Source organism: Macrotis lagotis, chromosome 5, assembly GCF_037893015.1.
Source record: "Macrotis lagotis isolate mMagLag1 chromosome 5, bilby.v1.9.chrom.fasta, whole genome shotgun sequence".
NCBI lineage: Eukaryota > Metazoa > Chordata > Mammalia > Peramelemorphia > Peramelidae > Macrotis > Macrotis lagotis.
This window is the reverse complement of record NC_133662.1, coordinates 20,266,183-20,286,639: the sequence shown is the minus strand read 5'-3', so window position 1 is coordinate 20,286,639 and position 20,457 is coordinate 20,266,183. Positions and strand designations below refer to the sequence as shown.

The following is a 20,457-nucleotide window of genomic DNA, read 5'->3' as shown; positions in this document are numbered from 1 at the left end:
AGGACAACTATAGTTGTCTATCAACAATAGTTGTCTAATAACAATAGTCTATCAATAATAAAGAACTGAATGAAAGAGCATTTATTAAGCCCCTACTATATGCCAGTGCTGTCTTACTCTCTGCCAAGCACTAGGGATAAAATGTAAAATGAGCTATTGCTGGCCTTAGGGAGCTTACAGTCTAATAGGAGAAGATAGCAACTATAGGAGAATGGTGGTCAGAAAGGGAGTTTTGGTCCTGGAATGGTTGAATTGATTCAGAGGGCAGTTGAATAAGATGCCCTTTCCTGAAGGAATGATATGTTAAGCTGTTAATAGCTCCTAGAAGAAGAGATGGGGAGTGGGCTATGTCTCTATTGGAAGATAGAATGAAAAGCATGACTCCAGTTGAATTTTGTAGAAAAGTACAAGTCAGTACTGAATATTGACAAAGATGATCCTGAATTATAAAGGCAAAATTCAATTATGCTATCTATTATTCTAATTAAGAATAAACAGTAATATGGAACTTTGCTATCTTACATATATTATTTCATTTGATATAGCATGCCATCTGGGCTACCCCTGCAACTTAGCTAGCATTCATAGGTTTCCTGGTTGGCTCCAAGGGGTGGTGGTAGTGGGTAACCTTACTCTCATAAGTTCAAAGACCAATCTATGAACTTGGAATCCAAAATTATAGTTCATAATTCCCTACTGGTGAGTTTACCTCAAACAGTTAGCCATTACATACAATTAGTTCAAAGAAAAGGCATCTACCAAGATAGCACAATAAGTAGCTATAAAAGTTTAGCTAATAAATCTGAGGCATAGACAAAACATAAGAATGAACATAAATGATTAGTTATATGTATGGCATACATACATGGAAAAGAAAAGACAATGAATATTTTTAGTCCTGAAGAGTTCTAAGAATTGTCCCCTTCTCATAGAGTCCTTGCTATTCTCCACTATGCTTAGTATCTCTCTTGGGTAGGCTGTTCACCAGGCTTCCTAAATCTCTTCCTCTCCAAATTTCCACTTTCAAATACCAGGGCGAATGATCTAGTCAATTTGCTTCACTTTTCCCCAGAGGTCTTGCTTCTTCTTTAAGCTGCTTACTGCCTTGAATGTTTCTCTTCTCTTGTGTCCTTGTCCCTGTTTCTTCTTGCTTGGCTTCCCCAATTAGTTGTAAACTCCTAGAGAGCAGGGACTGATTTTCTTTTTGGATTTGTATTTCTATAGTTTAGCATAATGCTGGGTCTATAACAGGAGCTTAATAAATGTTTATTGACTATTGATTACTGGATGCATGCAAATATACTTCAGACTCTCTTGAACTGGCTAGCTACTGCCTCCTGTTGGAAGCAGTGTCTCCTAGTGGAGAAATAATTCCAGCAAAGTACTCTCTAGCAGATGGGATGATTGGGGGAAGATGGAGAAAGGAATTCTCTTTTTACCTTCAATCATTGCTTGAGTTCCTGACCCTCATCTGGATCAACTGCAGTCAGAACTTGAAAGCTAGCTTCTTTTTTTGGTTTGTTTTTTCTTTTGTTTTTGCAGCGCAATGGGGTTAAGTGACTTGCCCAAAGTCACACAGCTAAATCATTATTAAGTGTCTGAAGCCACATTTGAACTCAGGTCCTCCTGACTCCAGGGCCAGTGCTCTATCCACTGTGCCACCTAGCTGCCCTGAAAGCTAGCTTTTTTTTTTAAGTTTTTTGGTTTTTTTTTTTCAAGGCAATGTGGTTAAGTGGCTTGCCCAAGGCCACACAGCTAGGTAATTATTAAGTGTCTGAGGCTGGATTTGGACTCAGGTCCTCCTGATTCCAGGGCCAGTGCTCTATCCACTGTGCCACCTAGCTGCCCGGAAAGCCAACTTCTTGGACCAGTGGCATAGCCAATCCTCAACCAGTCAGCTACTCCTTTCAATTCAATCACAGAACCTTAAATGCACAGTCTTCATACTTAATTTGACACATTATTAACATTTTGGGATTACATCTCAAGCTGAGTTTGTTAGAGATGAATTCCCTAGCCTGCCTCCTCCTTCTCCCCTCCCCTCCCTTCTCCTTCTCCTCTCCTCCCCTTCCCTCCTCTCCTCTCTTCTCCTCTCTCTCCCTCACATACCACATAAAGGGTATGACTATTTAACTGTTTCTAATCCGTTAATGTAGTAATTTGATCTCATCCTTAGTCACCTACCAGAATCCTTCCCACTTAATCAACAATATAAGCCTGTTTACATACAAGGGATGCAAAGACAAAAATGAAACAGTCTCTACCATTAAGAAACTTACATTCTCTCCGGGAAACAAAATGTACACAGATAAATATATACAAGATTTCTACAAAATAAATACAAGGTAATTTTTTTGAGGCGGAGGAAGCGCTAGCAGCTGAGCAAATCATGAAAGACCTCCTGTGGAAAATGGCACTTGGGCTAACATTGGAAAGAAACCAAGAGTTTTATGAGGCAGAAGTGAAGAGGGAGCACATTGTAGGCATGGGTCAAGCACAATAGCAGTACTGTATGGGAGGAACCATAAAAAGGTTGCTCTGGAATCAACAGAACTACCCTGGGATTCAATACTGAGTTGATATAGTTGGGGGAAGAAAAAGTCACTTCTCTAGGTACAATATAATCAAGTGCAAAATCCACATTAAAGATCCCCATCTCCTCATTGACTTCCTTCTCACTTCCTTCACAAAATGTTTCCAAGACCACTCACTAATAACTTTTTGGTCTTTAGACATCTGACAGTTCAGCTGTGAAAAAATAAATTTAACATCTTTGCACAGAAACAAATATTCCAAAAGGGAAGGCAGAGATTTACGTTATCTCAACTTGAACAGTTTTCCTCTCCCTAGCCCTATCACTTGGAACAAATGAGAAAAGAAAAAATTTCAGCCAGAATTAAAAACCATCACTAATCAGGATAGATGATGATAAAAATGCACATAAATCAATTCCTCTGACACTGGTCATCTTATGGTTAGAACTTCCTTGATACCCCAGGTCCTTTCTGATCATTCCTAACATATAGTACTTAGAAACTCAAGATCAGAGATATAGTTAGAAGGGGTCACATAATTTAGTAAACAGTAGCAGAAGCAGACCTTCTGACTCCAAGATCAGTGTTTAACATTGTTATCAATACCCTGGAAAATAGCATAGAGAGGAAATGTTCAATAAATATTCAGATGACACAGAGCTGGGAGGCCCAGCTGACAAACCAGATGACAGAGTCAGGGTCAAAAAAAGATGCTAATAGGCTGAAACATTAGACTGAAATGAATCAAATGAATTTCAAAAGGGATAAAAGTACAGTCTTTAACTTGGGTACAAAAAATAAACTTTGAAAGTAAAAAGTACAAGATGGGCAAGTCATGTTTAGAGAGTAATTGTTCTGGAAGAAAAAAAAAAGATCAAGGAGTCTTAGTGAATTGTAAGATCGGTGAGTCAGCAGAGTGATGTGTCAGCCAAATGCAACCCTGGGCTGAATTGAGACACACTGCTTCCAGGAAGAGGGAAGGGGACAGCCCTTGTGAATTCTGCCCTGATCAAATCTCATCAGGAGGACTATGTTAAATTCTGTGTAGCGACAACAACATTGAATCATTCTGGCTGTCATTGATTGGCCAACAATAGGTGCCAGCCCAAGCCTCATTTGGTCATCATTTGAACCCTGAAGGTTCAGAGGAGGTGTAAATAGTAATTATTTCTATTTCTGCCAGAAACCACAGAGTCTTCCCCTCCCAGACTGATTTGTTCTTAACTAGGTAAACTAGGTCATTCTTTTTTTTTTGTATGTACATAATTTATTAAAAACAACTTGAAAAAATAAAAAATAAAAATAAAAACAACATGAATATGTAGAATTCCATTTATACAATATAAATTCTAGTAATATATTCAGAGGTTCTACAAGTCCATGCCAAGGTTATTATCACTGATCCTCAAACTATTCTCATTCCCCCCCCAAATATTTCAATGAACATTTTGCATCCACATTTTCCTAGTGTCAAAAGAAAAAACATAACTTGGCACAAATAAAAATAAATAGGATATGGTTGCAAAAGCTGGCCTAAAAATTATGCCACCTAAATAATGGTATCCAATTATTAGAGTGGTGCAGTTTAAGGACTTCATGTTAAAGTCAAACTAAAGTCAAGAACAGAACTATTCAGCTTGGTGTGTTTTTAGGTATTGCTTTAATGAATTAATCAATTTTGCCTAATGATGACCCATTTATAGAATATTCCATCTCCCTTCTAGATAATTCTTTGTTTCCAGATAACCTGGGTATTCATGAGTTCATTCACCTCCAGCAGAAAAACCAAAGCCCTTAAATACACCAGGTCTTGGATTTTTCATATCATAAATCCTTTACTTGAAGATTTTCTTCATCACTTAATTAACCCATTTCTAAATGAAAAGTACAAATAGTGAAAGACCTGCATGAAAAATAGTAGAATTCACAAATTTTTGACTTTCACTATGCTGGTTCTCAAAAGATCAAATAATAGCTAAATCAATGGGTTATGTCAAATAGACCAACATTTAGTATTCTTATAGATACTAGATTCTACACCTATAATCATATTCACATAATCTTGGTCTCCAGGGAAATGTGACCAATTTCAAACAAAACATTATTTAAAACTTATAAACATACTAGGGACAGATAGGTGGCACAGTGAATAGAGCACTGGCCTTGGAGTCTCTGACCTGAGTTCAAATGTGGCCTTAGACACTTAATGATTGACTAGCTGTGTGACCTTGGGCAAGTCACTTAACCCATTGCTTTAAATATAATTTAAAAAACCATATCGAATAAGAAGTCTAAACATATCAAGTAAGAAATACAAAAGATGTCTACCTATAAATGGTTACCATTTGGTTGTCTCAAATCCACATATAGATAAAGATATAACACACATTCAAAGTTGGGAAATCCATTATGAAACTAGCTATGTGAGTAATCTAACAGAAAAATTATACTACTTGAACCCTGCCCCCCAAAGTTTTAGATCAAATCAACCTAGCTCTTGAATTCAACAACTAAAACACAATGCAAAAAATGTTTCACCGAAAACTAAGAGATATTAGATAATCATCTTATGGTTACTTTACAAATGAACACAGTTCATTTGTTTCCCTGTAAGCTTTTAAAGAAAATAAAACAAATTTTTGAAAATTAGATGTCTATCTCATTGCATTAAGAAAAAAACCAGAAGCCTGGAAGGATGTGCATGAATTGATGCTGAGCAAGATGAGCAGAACCAGAAAAACATTGTTCACCCTAACAGCAACATAGAGGTGATGATCAACCTTGATGGACTTGCTCATTCCATCAGTGCAACAACTAGGGACAATTTGGGGCTACCTGCAATGAAGAATACCATCTGTATCCAGAGGAAAAAATTGTAGAGTTTGAACAAAGACCAAAGACTATTACCTTCATTTTAGGGGGGGGAACCGTTATCTTTTTATATAATTTTGCTATTTCGTATACTTTATTTTTCTTCCTTAAGGATATGATTTCTCTTTCATCACATTCAACTGAAATCAGTGCATACCATCGAAACAATGTAAAGAGGGGTGGCTAGGTGGCCTCAAGGATAAAGCACCAGCCCTGGAGTCAGGAGTACCTGGGTTCAAATCCAGTCTCAGACACTTAATTACCTAGCTGTGTGGCCTTGGGCAAGCCACTTAACCCCATTTGCCTTGCAAAAACCTAAAAAAAAAAATAATAATAATGTAAAGACTAACAGAATGCCTTCTGTGGGGGGGGTGGGGGGAGGGAAGCAAGAATGGGGGGAAAATTGTAAAACTCAAAATAAATAAAATCTTTAAAAAAAATCCCACAAAATCATTGATAAATTTAATAGCTCAAAATGGATCCCTAAAAGATTTTATTATGTGCACAATTCCAGGAATGAATCTAGAAGAGGCCATTCTTTGCTTCAGTTCTTAGCTAGCCTTAGTCACTCAATGGGTATTACCTCAATTAAACTGAAACCTAGAACTAAGTAAAAAGAGGTCTTTCTTTGCCTTATTTTCTTACCAAGCCTTTTATCAGTGAAGGAGTATTGCCTCAGTCAAACTGAAACCTGGGAAATACCTTAGCTTAAAAAGGCCAAGGTCTCCCACTCTCACTGCATCCAAGGCCATCTCCAATCTCCTTAATTTATATTTTGCCACCGAACCCAGATGCCTTCTGGAGGAGAGAATGAGGCTGGTGATTTTTCACAACCCTGTATCATTTAAATTCAATCCATTTGCAAGTTAGAACAAAAGATAACAACAGAGAAGAGACTCATAGATTGGGGAGAGTCCAGAGTGTCCCTTTGTTCAAGTCACATAAAGATAAGCAGAAAGAACTGGGTATGTTTAGTCTGGGAGAAGATCTTAAAAGAGGAATTAGCTTTAATTCTATTTGGCTCCAAAGATCAGCATCAGGAATAATGGGTAAAATTTGCAAAGAAGAAAATATAGACTTGATGTTCAAGAAGTAACTTCCTAATGATTAGCGCATTGAGAAGTGGAAAATTTCTTTTCTTTGGAGGTCTTCAATCATAGGCTCAATGATCATCTGTTGAGTATATTATATGGAAGGACTCCATTCTGGTAAAGATTGGATAGAAGGTTGAACGCTCTTTCAATTAAAAAAAACTACTATTCTGTTACTTAATGCTCTGTTTGCTCTTAATCTATGGGTGCATTCTGTCTCTCACAATTGGACATTTTTTTTTTTTTGAAAGGCAATGGGGAGGGCTAGGTGGCGCAGTGGATAAAGCACCAGCCCTGAAGTCAGGAGCACCTGGGCTCAAATCCGGTCTCAGACACTTAATAATTATCTAGCTGTGTGGCCTTGGGCAAGCCACTTAACCCCATTTGCCTTGCAAAAACCTTAAAAAAAAAAAAAGGGTCACACAGCTAAATAATTAAATGTCTGAGACCAGATTTGAACTTAGGTCCTCCAGACTCCAGGGCCAGTTTGTTTCTTATAAACCACCTCCAGCCCATCCTTGCTTTAGCAAAGCACACATGTTAAATGCTAAGGATTAGACAGTGTTGTCTATACCAAGGCGGTTCTCAAGAGACAGTAATTTTTCCCCATCTAAATCTTTAGAGATATAGGAGCTGGACAGTGGCTACTACATACCCTAAATAAGGTGGATCCCAGGATAAAAATTTTAAAGTTAAAAAAAAAAAAGGAAAATATAAAGTAAATATGAAGCCACATACTGTGGAAGGGATTAGTTATCTACAGGAAACAATTCCAAATAAGTGATTTATCAGAGATGAGGGTGGCTTCCTAGCTGTCACTTGGAAGCAGCCAACCTAAAAGGTAATCAAGGAGAAATAAGATATAAACTTAGGAACCAACGTGCCATGAAATTAAACTGCTGAAAATAAGGATGAAATGAGGATGACAAGACCAACCTACAAGGTAGTGGTAGTTTAGAATAGAGAAAATGAGAGTTAGAGAGATTGTCATTTTAACAATTCAATTCAGCAGAGATTAAGGGACAGCTAGGTGGCACAGTGGATAAAGTACCAGCCTTGGAGTCAGGAGTACCTGGGTTCAAATCTGGTCTCAGACACTTAATAATTACCTAGCTGTGTGGCCTTGGACAAGCCACTTAACCCCATCTGCCTTGCAAAAACCTAAAAAAAAAAAGTGGTCCCTGGAAGTCAGCAATATTAATATGGTTTTGGACTATTTAAAATAAGCAAATAGTATAAGATAGAAATATTGGTGTGGTAGAGGAAATGATGAGCTGGTGGATTCAGAAAAATATGGAATGGAGCAGCTAGGTGGTGCAGTGGATCGAGCACTGGCCCTTGGAATCAGGAGTACCTGAGTTCAAATCTGGTCTCAGACACTCAATAATTACCTAGCTGTGTCACTTTGGGCAAGCCACTTAGCCCCATTGCCTTGCAATAAATAAATAGAAAAATTTGGAAAGACTTGGACTTATGAAAGAAGATGCTATCCACTTTCAGACAAACAGATAAGTAGAAATAAGCATAGTCTGATGTTACTACTTATATGCATATATATGTATAAATATGTGTATGATTATAAATATCTGTGAATATGTGTTTATATTGGTCTGTATATATATATAAATGTATATCTATCTATCTATCTATCTATCTATATATGGATGTGCATGTGCTTATATATGTGCAGATATCTATATATCTGCACTTAATTGTTGCCTTCTGGGGTGGGAGGGAAAGTGAAAGGAAAAATATAAAGTAAAAAGTACACAGTAGAGAAAAAAAAGAAGGAAGGAATGAAAAGATGGAGAATATTGAACCCAGTGTGTAATATTTATTATATAAGCTTTCTTGAAACTGAAATTTATTGTTTTATATTTTGAATTGTCTCAAGTTCTGTTGTGCACATAACAATGCTTTTTTTTCTTTTCTTATGTTGTATTTAAGTTTAAAATAAGAAAAGAACTATTAAAAAATAAAAGAAATGGTCCCTGATCTCAAGGAGCTGACAATCTATCAAAAAGAACACACTAGAAAACATTAAACATACTGTTTGTATGTGACAAGGTCTTTGACCTCAAGGAGCTTACAATCTAATAAGTTTCCTTCCAGGTGAGAGGGGCTCCGTTTGGATGTGACATGAATGTAAGACTGTCTCTTTTAATCAATAGGAAAGGAAGGTGGTCATCAGGCTATCACAGATTGACCAAAATGGTCTTCAAGGCTTTCTAACTCTTGGTACTCCAATTCTCTATTCATTAAGCATCCTTCTAGTTATTTATTATGTTTCCCAGAAAAAATCCAGTCTGAACAACCTAAGAAAGACTGAAAAAAATGCCTGTATGTTACTATATAGGAAATTCTACCACAACACACTCAAACGTGATTGGTCACAAAATATATGTTGATGTGTTATGGAAAGCATACATTTTTGGCCTTTAAACAATGTGTCTTTATAAAAAGTCATAGTAAAAAGTACAGCTTACATATATACATATGTACATATATATATCTTGTGGACATCTACTGAGCTTGCTTATTCATTTTGTTTCCCTATAAACTTCAAAGTCAATAATGGCAATGCCCTGCCCAGCTAACACAAGTATCAGATCTGTTGGCATTTATCTCCCTCTCAATAAATCAACAAATTAGGCTTTTGGTACAAATTATTTGACATGTTTAAGTATGGTATGGAGAAGTTTACCTAATGCCTGATATTCTTGGATGAGCTGAGCACTAAAGTTCTTAACAGTCAGAGCTGATAATTCATTTCAGCATCATAGTGATCTGACCAAGTAGAACAGAAATGAAGGGCAGCCTCAAGAATTTGCCAGATTGTCAACTATACATCTTGCCTCCTCCTTCCTTACAGGTTGACTCTCAATATCTCTCAAGACATACAGTCTGAAGATTTGATGTGACTTGTGAGCAATTCCAGCAGATCACAAATCCATCAGACCATTTTAAGAACATAAAAGAGATAGAATATGGCACAGTAGATAGAAAAGTGGCCCCAAAGTCAGGAAGTCTTGAGTCCAAAATCTATTTGCTGAAACACAACTCAACTATCTTAAGATTGAAAGTTGTAGAACAGTTGTTGAATCTCCAATTATTTCATCTCCTATTAGAAGGTGTTTTCTCATTAGAATGAATTTCTCACATTGATGAAATCATAGATCTAGAGTTTAGACCTTTACCTACCCCCCCAAAGGATGGGTAGTACTACATAAAGAGTCGTCAAAGGCTTGTATACAATTCAAGAAATACTTGTATGACCTTTAGCAACAATAATAATAATATTAACAACAACAACAACAGTAGTTAACTTTAGAGTGCTTACTAAGTGCCAGGCACTGGACTAATAATAAGTACTTTACAATTATTCTCTTGTTTGATCCCTGCAATAACCACAAGAATTATGTGCTATTAACTATCAACATTTTACAGATGAGGAAACTGAAGCAAACAAAAAGTTAAGCAACCTGCCTAGGGTCACACTGTAAGTATCTAAGGCTAGATTTTAAGTCAGGTTTTCCCAATTCTATACCTAATACTCCATTCACTATACCACTTAGCTGCCTCTAGCAAGTAATTTTTTCTTACTGAGCCTCATTTTCTTCATCTGTAAAAATGAGTCCCCTTTAGCACTAATATTCTGCTTCTTCAAAGGATTTGCTTTGGAAGGATATAGTTTCAGAGTCCAGCTATTTCAAATGACTTTGTAAAATGCCATTACAATACGAATGAGGTAGAATATGAAAAGAGGCATCTAATTCCTACTCTTTATTATTTTAATATATACACTATTCTCAAACAGTGTACCAAACCACACTTTTAACTGTGCTTAGAATTGTATGAAACATATTTATGATCTCATGGACAAGCCCAAGAATCTAAGTTCTTAAAGAGAGTGCCCTGTTTCTTTATGGCAAAGAATAATGTTGTACCTTGAGCAAAAAGTTGATTACTACTGATATACACAGAGAATTCAATACAAGAAGCTTCTGTTGCCCAAAACCATAACTCTACCAATAGAAATTTGTGAAGTGGATTTTGACCTTTAATTATCTCACTTTGTGGAAGGATGTTTCTTTGCATAATAGTAATATATATCATGCCCCATCATTAGTCTTTAAAACCAGGAGAGAGGGTAGGAAAGGTACTGTGTCTTAAACTAATCTTTTGTTACTTACCAAGTAAGTTACAAAAATGCTGAGCTGACTAACAGGTTGATGTCTGTGTTTGAATAATTAATGATTAAATTGTCATTTTTCTTCAAGCTGAGACAGTCTAACTTGTTTCTAGATGTACTCTAGTTTAAACAATCCCTTTAAGACTGCAGAATCACTGAATCTCGAGTCAGGATCTCAGAAGAGGTGTACTGGGGACAACCCTCAGGAATTTTATTGCGAAATTTTCAGTGTAAGCAATTACACTTCAGAAATCAGCAAACACTATTAATCAGGGCTTGACATTGTTTTGTTAATTATCTAGATTTAATAAAATGATGGAGAAATGCTAATAATACAAATTAAACTTAAAAAGTATGTCTTAGGTATTTGTTTTCCCTTTGGAGAACTAGCATTCTCCTAGATCTCAGTGACCATTATCTGATCCAATCCATACCAGAAAGGAATCCCTACTTCAGCATATCATTCTTTGTAAATATCTAAACCTCTGCTCAAAGACCTTTACAGAAGAAAAATTACCACTACCAGTAGCTAAAGAAGACTCCTCAAGAGATCAAAGAGCAAATCAAAATGACCCTGAAAATTCCTCAAAGGATGTCCCTAGTATGTTATCCCAGACCTCTAAGGAGTTGTGATACTAAGTACCATTTATATATTGTTGTTTGAGGCAACTAAGTGGCAAAATGAAGAGAGTACCCGCTGTGGAGTCAGGAGTACCTGAGTTCAAATTCAAGCACTTAATTTTTTGCTTAGTTATGTGACCTTGGACCAAGTCACTTAATTCCATTGCCTTGCAAACACCCCCCCCCCCCAAAGTATATGTTGTCCTTTGTTCTCAGAGACTATTTACATAAAAGTATAGGAAAGTATACCAAAAACTTGTGAGATAATATACATTTTTATTTTTAAGAAGCCAGTTGGTTTAATGAATTGGGGAGTCAAAGGATCTAAGTTCAAATTCGGACTCTTCTATTTCCTAAGTATATGATTTTGGGTAAGACCCCTCAGCCTCAGTTTATCAGTAAATGGGAATAATAATAGTACCTACTTCACAGAGTTATTATGAGGATGAAATGATATAGTAGTCTTAAAGTGCTTACCAAAGTTTTAAAGAACTACATAAATGATAGCTATTATTGTTATTATTGCTACAATAACTTTTAAAAATCCTCATCTCACTTGAAAGATCAACAGGCTCTGATCTGTTGCATCACCATGTATCTTTTCAGAGAGAAAGTTCAGTAAACACATGACACAAAGAAAAAGCTTCAGCCTACCTGAACTTCTCCATACTCTGAAAATACAATGTATTCTCCCACTTCCATGCCTTTTCTCATGTTGTTCCCCACTCCAGGATCTCTTCATTGATTGAATTCCTATCCATCCTTTAAAGTCCAATTCAAATGCTACTTTCATAAAGCCTTTCTTGATTCTCTGGAATGGTATGGACGAGATTCCCTTGAAGCATTTTGTTGAAACTTTTTCATTTATATTTATCATGTAATATTTTGTTATTTTATACTTATTGGAGATCGTATATTATCTTTCTCCTAGAGATGAATACTATATATAAACTTTGTATCTCCCCCACCACCTAGCTCAATACTCTGAGGACAGTAGATACTTTATCTACTGAATTATGCCTAGACTGTTTTTGCCTCTGTGATAGCCTGAGGTAGCAACTGATTAATAATTGTTCAAATAAATGCAAAAGCAAGATTAGAACCAATGTTTAGTATGTATGAGAGATAAGTTGTTGTTTGTCTCTTCTCAGAAAAAGGACCAATGACATCAGAAAGGTAATGTCTTGACATGCTAAGAAAGAATAAAGATATATTTAGATACCCAGACTTTGGGGGTGGGGCGGTTCTCATGACCCTTTTGGAGAATCCACCAAAATATAAAAACTATAAAACTATTTTTATAATAATTATTTGTCAATTAATACACTTCTTTTTCTATCTACATATCTATGTAAGACTGAATTTTCTTCATATACTTCAACCAAAATATCACGAAGGAATACAAAAGTTGCAAATTAAATCAATCCAGCTGTCTCCTATTAAGCTAGATAGATGTTAAAAAGAGTGGCAAAAATATGTAAATAAAAATATGGCAAATAATGGCAAAACATGTAAATAAAGTTATTTGCATAATTTACCAATAGTGCCACTACTTTTTGAAAATATAGTTTTTCATAAATATTTTAAATTTTTATCAGTTTAAATTTCTAACAACAAATATCAATAGATATAATCCACATAAACATTTATTTGAAATCCTCAATGATTTTTAAGAATTTAAAGGGATACTAAGACCAAAATGTTTAAGAACCACTAACTTTGATAAACACAGAGGACAAGATTAGAACTAAATCAAAGAATAATATACTCTACGGAGCAAAGACATGATCCCTAATTATGACAAGATCCAGATCTCTGGAACCATCTAGACATCTTAGTAAGAGCAATAAGAACAACAATTAGAAACATTTAAGATAATAAGGAAAAGGACACCAGGCTGAATAAGCAGAATTCTGCCTAGACATTTCAAAGACAAAAGGGATTTACCAATTCTGAAATGGCACTTTGTCTAAAATCACCCAGTGGAAAAGGAATGAAAAATCCATCACACATGCTGGAAAATGTTGAGCTGGAGAGCCCCACACAGCTTCTACAAGCCTCTAAAATACCAGAATCTGCCTCCAATCTCAATTCCCTCTCTATCTCTGTTTCTTCATTTGGAAAAAAGGTAAAATAATAATAATCAACTTTTATAGAATGCTTTTCAACTACCATCACATGAGCCTCACAACATCCCTGTCAGGTTGGTATTAGGAATATTCAAGAAACTGTGATTTAGCCACATTAAATGACTTGCTCATTATGGCATAGCTGGGACATATTAGAGATGACATTTGAACTGGGGTCTTCTAGACTTTTTGTATTACAATTCTATCCACTACCTCTGCATTTTCTTATGCCTTTAAGTAACTTCCCTTGTGGATGTTGGAGTTCAAATGATATAATGTATATAAAGCACTTTGTAATCTTTAATGCAATATATAAATGTATTAATTATATAAGTACCGGATGTCCACCTAGGGCCTCTACATGAATTTCTGTGTAAGAGTGAGTTTCTACAAAGTCTGTACGTGTCAGACTGAAGAAACATCTTGACAGACTCTTTTTTTATTTTTTAGTTTTTTTGCAAGGCAATGGGGTTAAGTGGCTTGCCCAAGACCACACAGCTAGGTAATTATTAAGTGTCTGAGGCCAGATTTGAACTCAGGTATTCCTGACTCCAAGGCTGGTGCTCTATTCACTGTGCCACCTAGCCGTCCCTTTCCTGAGAGACTCTTAATAAATCTTTGAAAATTATTTCAACTCTCATCTTTTCTTTTAAGCAACATTGTAATTTGGGAAGCTACTAATCTGACACATCCCCACCTTGTCTCAGAATCAGCTCTGATCTCACCTATTTGCCACAAATATAGGCTCTTCATTAGCTTCTAACCCTTCCAGCAACAGTGCTTCAATAACCCCACTTAACTAATTAGAATTTATATTTGATGATAACGTGACTATAAGATTTGTAGCTGGAAGGGGCTTATTTCTAAATTGCCTTTTATAGTTTCAACACCTTAAAGGGAATTAGTAGGGGTAGAGGGAAGGCAATGGAAAAAGGATAAAGGGATTGATTCTTCCTTTCTTAATTAGCTACTTTGAAACCTTTCTAGGAACAAGACACTCCCCATAGCCATGACTGTTCCTCATTTTTGTGGCTCAGAATACTTGCCTGACAACCCCAAAAATAACAGAACAATGTTATCTAATTTTAGAAAATAGTTCCTAGAAGGCAGGGATTTTATCTATTTTATTTGTAAATACCTTAACCCATCTACAAATGCTTTTTTTTTTGTACATTTAGAATCATGATACCAAAAGCTGAAAAAGATTATGTGATTTTACAGATGATTAAGTTGAGGCACAGAATGAAGAAAGGATTTGTTCTAAGTCACAAAAGTAGCAAGTTGTAGAGCCAAAGAGTTTCTAGCCCAGTTCTAAAAATCCAAATCTAACCTACAATACCACATGGATAAAGCTATCTTTTCCTGATAAAGAAAAGATCAAAATACACAAAGAACCAAATTCCTTTGTTGTTAAGATTTCTGGATACAGTATTTTATCTTTTTTACAAATTAACCAGCTTTTGTTCACTTCCTATTGTAGTGTGACATACAATTAATTCATCATGCAATATGGTATAATGAATAGATTGGGATACATTAGAGGATAGGTGATATACATGTGAGGAAAAAGTTGCAAATCAAATAGTGCCTGTCAAACAGTAGACATTTTGACTTGATACAATTTCTCTTGGCCTCAGTTCCTCCTCCGAAAAATGCGGGGGTTTAATTTGATGGACTCGAAGGTCCCTTCCTATGATCCTGCTAGTGGCAGCCTGGTATAATGATTGAAGCTGGGTTCAAGTCCTAGTTTAGATGTAAGGGCTGGGAAAGGTACTTTACCTTTCTAATCCTTAGTTTCCTCAATTGCAAAATGAGGATGATCATGTTTACCCTATTGACCTCAAGGTGTTTTGTAAGGAAATGCTTTGAAAACCTTAAGATGATATATAAATTCAAGTTATTATGCATGGAATACTAGTCATCCTGTAAACTGCAATGAAAAATGGTTTGTAGATAACACCTATTGAAATTTTAGCTAAGGAAATGAACCCTGCAATTTCTAAGTGGACATTTAAAGGATAAAAACACACAAAGGCATCTTAAGAGTTTTCTTTCTTCCAAAAGAGACATCATGTTGATGTGTAAAACCTTGTAATACTTCTTTATTCTAGTACCATAATTCATTTTACAGTATATTGTCCACTTTTCTTCCAACAAAACCATTGTTTCCTCTAGAAATCAGCTTGAATAATGCATCATAACAACATCAGAACTTTTATCCTCTTCTAGAAGTAGTCTAAGCCTAAATGCATGATACTGTGCTGAACTCTTAAAAAGAATTTGTTTAGATCAAGTCTCTGGGACCTCCCCTTCCAGAAGTTCCTAACCTTAGAGAAAATTATGCCAATGATCTCAAAGGATCAAAGATTTAGACTTGAAAGTGACACCTAGTCCAAAGCCCTCATTTTACACTTGAAGAAGTGGGAGTCCCCAAGTGGTTAAAATGATTTGCCCCAAGGTCACACAGCTAAAAAGTGGGAGGTCCAGGATTTATACTTAGATCCCCTGACTCCAAATCCAGCAAACTTTCTACCGTACCGTATACAGCCATTCTAACCCAGGACACTCTGAAGATGCTACTCAAGGAGATGTGGTAGGTGAACTACTTTCTTTCCTTTTTTTCTCTCTCTCTCTCCTTAATTGTTTTCCATTTTAAAATATGGTATTGTCATACTGAAAATCACACAGGTATTTTGTTTGGCAGCACAGATACTAAAATTGTAACAATAAAAAGAAGATTAGTATGGCCCTGAGTAAGAATGTTTCAAATTTGTGAAGAGTGCCCTATTTTTTTTAATTAAAAAAAAACCCCATAGGTCTACTATTTAGCGGTATTCACTCAAAATTTTCCTTTAGACAGAATTTAAGTTTTTAAAACTTATATGTCTTATATTTAATTTCCCACAATAGTTTTTGATAGCTTGTACACATTGTATACCTCCTACCAAGTCAGTACAGTATCTCTCATCACGCTTTCTCTTCTCCATGGCTCTCCGACCCCCTCCCTTCTCAACCATCTTCACTAGCCCCCCAAGATTTCGCCGTCAGGTGCCATCATCGATGAACACCAGCCTCTGAATTACTCAAGAGAGTTTCTTCGAGGAATATAAAAAAAGAACCGAAGGGAAAAGATAAGGGGAAAGACAGAAAGGGCTATGAGAATCTGGAGAGGCGTCTTCTAGGACTGACCCTAATATTTTAACCCGACCAGGGACGCCGCGGTCATTAACGACTCTGGACGATAAATTTTGATTTTCTTAGAGGTGGGGAGCGGCAGGCGATGAGGAAGAGAACAGGATGGGGGGTTGAGTCGCCGTCGGGGGCATACAGATTTGAGCCCCCCGACCACTGCCTCTGCCCTCTGGGAGGGCGGAGCGTTTCCCCGGCCCTTGGCCCAGGCTTCCCCCACCCGCACCCCCTCCGCAGCCCGACTTTGAGGTGGGGCTTCCTAATTCACTTCCGGTAACAAACTCCTCCCCCCGCCTCCAGGAATAATGTAATCATCCCCCCAATCTTTTTCTCCTAAAGGGAGCCTGGGCTGCAGGCTGGGCTGCGCCGCGCCGGGCCCGTCCCCACCCTCCGCCCTGCCAGCTGTGCGCAGCTGGGGCGGGGAGGTGGCAGGGGCGGGAGTGGGCCCGGGGCTGCGGGGGCAGGGGAGGAGGGTGCCCCGGGGTCCCCGGCCCCCGCCCCTCCCGCTCCCGCCGCGGACGCCCCCGACCCGACGGCCCCCAGCTGGGCTGGTCCCCGGCGGCGCCCCCCGCCCCCCGGGAGGCCTCGGCACGGGCGCGGGGCGCGGGGCGCGGGGGCCCCCAGCCGGGGCAGCTGCCGCCGCCGCCGCCGCCGCCGCCGCCGCCGGCCCGGGCAGCGTTTTCTCTCCTGCCTCCCTTCTCCCCCCCCCACCTTCCTCACCGCTGCCCGAACCCTCCCCGGGAGCGCGCACACACGCTCCCCGGCGGCGGGTCTCAGGCCCGTAAGGGGGCGCGGGGAGGAGCCGGGGCGGGGGGCAGGGGGAGGCCTGCGAGTTTCTAACCTTGTTCTTATAAACAAACCCACATGTGCAGCTGCCGCTGCTGCAACTCACCCCACAATCCCGGATACAAGTCCTGCCCCTTTAAGAGAGAGAGGAAAAAAAACCAAGCTCGCCCAGCCCGCCTCCCGCCCCGCCCTCCCCTCCCTCTGACAGGGACCTTTGTCTCCCTCCGGCGGCCCCGCCCCGCCCCCACCGCCCTCCCTCCCACTCCTTCCTGGCGCCTCCCGCGGGGCGGGGGCGGGGGGGAGGAGGGGCGCCCAATAGCGAGGCACGATGAGGCCGGGGCCGCGGCGGAGTCCGCGAGAGCCAATGGGAGGCCGGCTTAGTGAGAGGCTCCGGGGAGGGCCGGCGCGCGGCGCGGAGACGCCGGCGGAGAGGAGCGGGCGATGGAGGCCGCGGACGCGCCGGCGGCCAACGGAGACGTGGGCGGCCCCGGCCTAGGCCCGGTGCCCGAGCGGCTGCAGAGGCGCGAGCGGGAGCGGCTCCTGGAAGTGGAGAGGCGGAAGCAGGAGCGGCAGAGCCAGACGGTGGAGGAGGAGAAGAGCGACTTCTTCGCGGCCGCCTTCGCCCGCGAGCGGGAGGCCGTGGAGCTGCTGCTGGGGGGCGCGGACGCCGCGCGGCTGGAAGAAGCGGCCTCGCGGCTGCAGGCCCTGCAGAAGCTGCTCAACGACGCCGTGCTCTACCTGGCGCCCTACGACGTGCGGCTCGGCCAGGAGGCCCTGGCGCGGCTGCAGGGGGCCTTGGCCGAGCGGCGCCAGGAGCTGCAGCCCAAGAAGCGCTTCGCCTTCCAATCCCGCCGGAAGGACGCGGCCCCGGGCCCCGCGGCCAAGGCCCCGCCGCCGCCGCCCGAGCCCGAGCCCGAGCCCGCCCCGCCCGGCCGCGCCGTCCACGTCCCCTCCGGCTTTGGCTTCGCCGACCGGGAGGCGCAGACCCTGCAGATGCGGCGCGAGGAGCTGCGCCAGCGCGACATCCTCCTGACCGCGCTGTCCGGCTGCACCGTCCGGCTGTACGGCAACCCCAACACGCTGCGGCTGACCAAGGCCCGCGGCTGCACCGTGCTCTGCGGGCCCGTCTCCACCTCCGTGTTTCTGGACGACTGCGTGGACTGCGTCCTGGCCGTGGCCTGCCAGCAGCTCCGCACGCACCGCACCCGGGACACCCGCATCTTCCTGCAGGTGACCAGCCGCGCCATCGTGGAGGACTGCAGCGGCGTGCGCTTCGCCCCGTACTCCTGGAGCTACCCGGGGATCGACCAGGACTTTGCGGGCTCCGGGCTGGACCGAAGCAAGAACAACTGGAGGGATGTGGACGACTTCAACTGGTTGGCCCGAGGCGTGGCCTCCCCGAACTGGAGTATTCTTCCTGAAGAGGAGTGGACCATCCAGGGGGACTGATACCCCTGGCACCCCCCCCCCAGCCCGCATCAAACCATGCTGACGCCACAGTGCACCAGTTCTTAACACTTGTACTTTATTACACACTTCCAGTGTCTTAAAGTCTCGATGGCAAAGATTCTCTAATTTCCACAAGCAACAATATCGGATAATTTAAGAATAGATCCGTCTTATTTTTTTCTAGCTCATTATTTATTAGTGACTACATGATTTGAGTTGGCTACATGGAGATGAATAAAAATGAAAAAGATCCATCAGTGTGTATTCCTTTTTTAATAATTTTAGTGCCTCCTGGAAACCATCAATTGCTGGTTAGTATAGAAAAGCCTTGTAGAATACTCTACTGATTGCTATTTAGTGTAAAAAAGCAGTGAGTATTTATTTAAGGTTACTTAAGCAGGTAGCTATTGAATTTATTCTGAGGGCCAGCTCACTTTCCTGCTTTAGGATTGCTTTACTGTTCCACTTAATGGGGGAGACACAGACTTGTCGAAGCATTTGTATTGACTCAGGGCTTTGGAAAATAGCTGAAGAAGCTAACCCTGCACCTGAGTATATTTTCCTCTAGAGTTCTAGCAAGGAGTTAATAAAGAATTTAAGAAAAGCTTTTACCAAGTGGGGTGCATGCTCAGGATACAATTTTATAAGGATAAATTGCTGGACCTTAGGCCCCTATTACTCTTAAAGGAAGATGAGGATCAAGGCAAATCCCAGATAAAAGATTTTTCTGTCTTCGATTTTTCCATTTATTTTTAGAGGATAACTTAATAAATGTCCATAATGCTTATATGAAATTTTATAGGATAAAAATTCAATCTTAACTGAATTAAAGACCTGTATTTTATTTATACTTTATCATTATAAATTTTTGAAAAATTTTTATGTCAAATCAGTTGTAATTCTCATAGATGTTAGCCACAATCCTGTATAATTGCTATAGAATCTTAAAAAATAATGTTAATAGAAAATGAAATGTGATGCAACTGTTTTATGAAGCAAATGATCAGGAGTGTTGTCACTCATTAGGTGCTCCCTAGGTATAGGATGCTATACCAGTATTTTCTGGAATTGAAGTTTTAAAAATAATTCATACTCTGGGATTAACATTTAATTTTTGTTTGTCTCAGTTTCCTTTTCTGTAAAATGAGGACAATAATAGCACCAACATTCAGGGTTATTATGAATATCAAATGACATGATTTTTATAAAGTGTTTAACATAGTTCCTGGCATATGCCAAATGCTATATAATATTGGCATTAGTATTATATTGCATAGCACTCAAGCTTTCCATATTTTTAATCTCCACAATAAAACCTCTCCTGTAAGGTTTTGTGCATTTTTTTTTAACTGATGACAGACTTGGGAAAGTTTTTTCCTTTTAAATTTGTTTAAATAATTTCATGTCCAGATACATTCCTGCTTTCCCAGAGAGCCATCCCCTTTTAATAAAGAAAAGAAAGGTAGTTCAGTAAAACTCAACAAGAATAGTCAGTATCTTTTGCGCATTCTCCTATCTATGTAAAAGAAATGATTTTGCATTTTCTTTCTTTTGGGGAATTGAGCATGATGATAATTACACATTTTTATAGTCAT

At 39.7% G+C, this 20,457-nt stretch overlaps 3 protein-coding genes and 1 non-coding gene across 6 annotated transcripts in view; 3 read left to right on the top strand and 1 right to left on the bottom strand.

Moving 5' to 3' along the window:
* The window catches only part of BICRAL (BICRA like chromatin remodeling complex associated protein), a 101,796-nt gene extending 84,224 nt beyond the window's left edge, over positions 1–17,572 (bottom strand). The window contains exons 1-2 of one of the 3 annotated variants that reach the window (XM_074236972.1): positions 17,520–17,534; positions 11,964–12,120 (exon numbers count right to left, since the gene is read on the bottom strand). In XM_074236972.1, the coding sequence (XP_074093073.1) occupies positions 11,964–12,102 (139 nt within the window). In that variant the 5' untranslated portion in view covers positions 12,103–12,120; positions 17,520–17,534. Of the gene's footprint in view, positions 1–11,963; positions 12,821–17,519 lie in introns of those variants that run through there. The other 2 variants (XM_074236974.1, XM_074236971.1) reach the window with 2 other exon arrangements.
* Positions 15,772–20,457, top strand: part of PRPH2 (peripherin 2) — a 40,986-nt gene continuing 36,300 nt past the window's right edge. The window contains exon 1 of the mRNA XM_074236979.1: positions 15,772–16,031. The gene's annotated coding sequence lies outside the window, so the exon portion shown is untranslated. The remainder of the gene's footprint in view (positions 16,032–20,457) is intronic.
* On the top strand, positions 16,127–16,230 carry LOC141490290 (U6 spliceosomal RNA). Its single transcript, XR_012469139.1, has one exon. It is a non-coding gene; the product is annotated as a U6 spliceosomal RNA (small nuclear RNA).
* On the top strand, positions 17,638–19,114 carry TBCC (tubulin folding cofactor C). The gene has a single exon (XM_074236980.1). It carries the CDS (start codon positions 17,855–17,857, stop codon positions 18,860–18,862), a length of 1,008 nt encoding a protein of 335 aa, XP_074093081.1. The 5' UTR covers positions 17,638–17,854; the 3' UTR covers positions 18,863–19,114.

Excerpts from the sequence above, each read along its gene's own strand:
- TBCC (XM_074236980.1), top strand. The coding sequence starts at position 17,855 with ATGGAGGCCGCGGACGCGCCGGCGGCCAACGGAGACGTGGGCGGCCCC.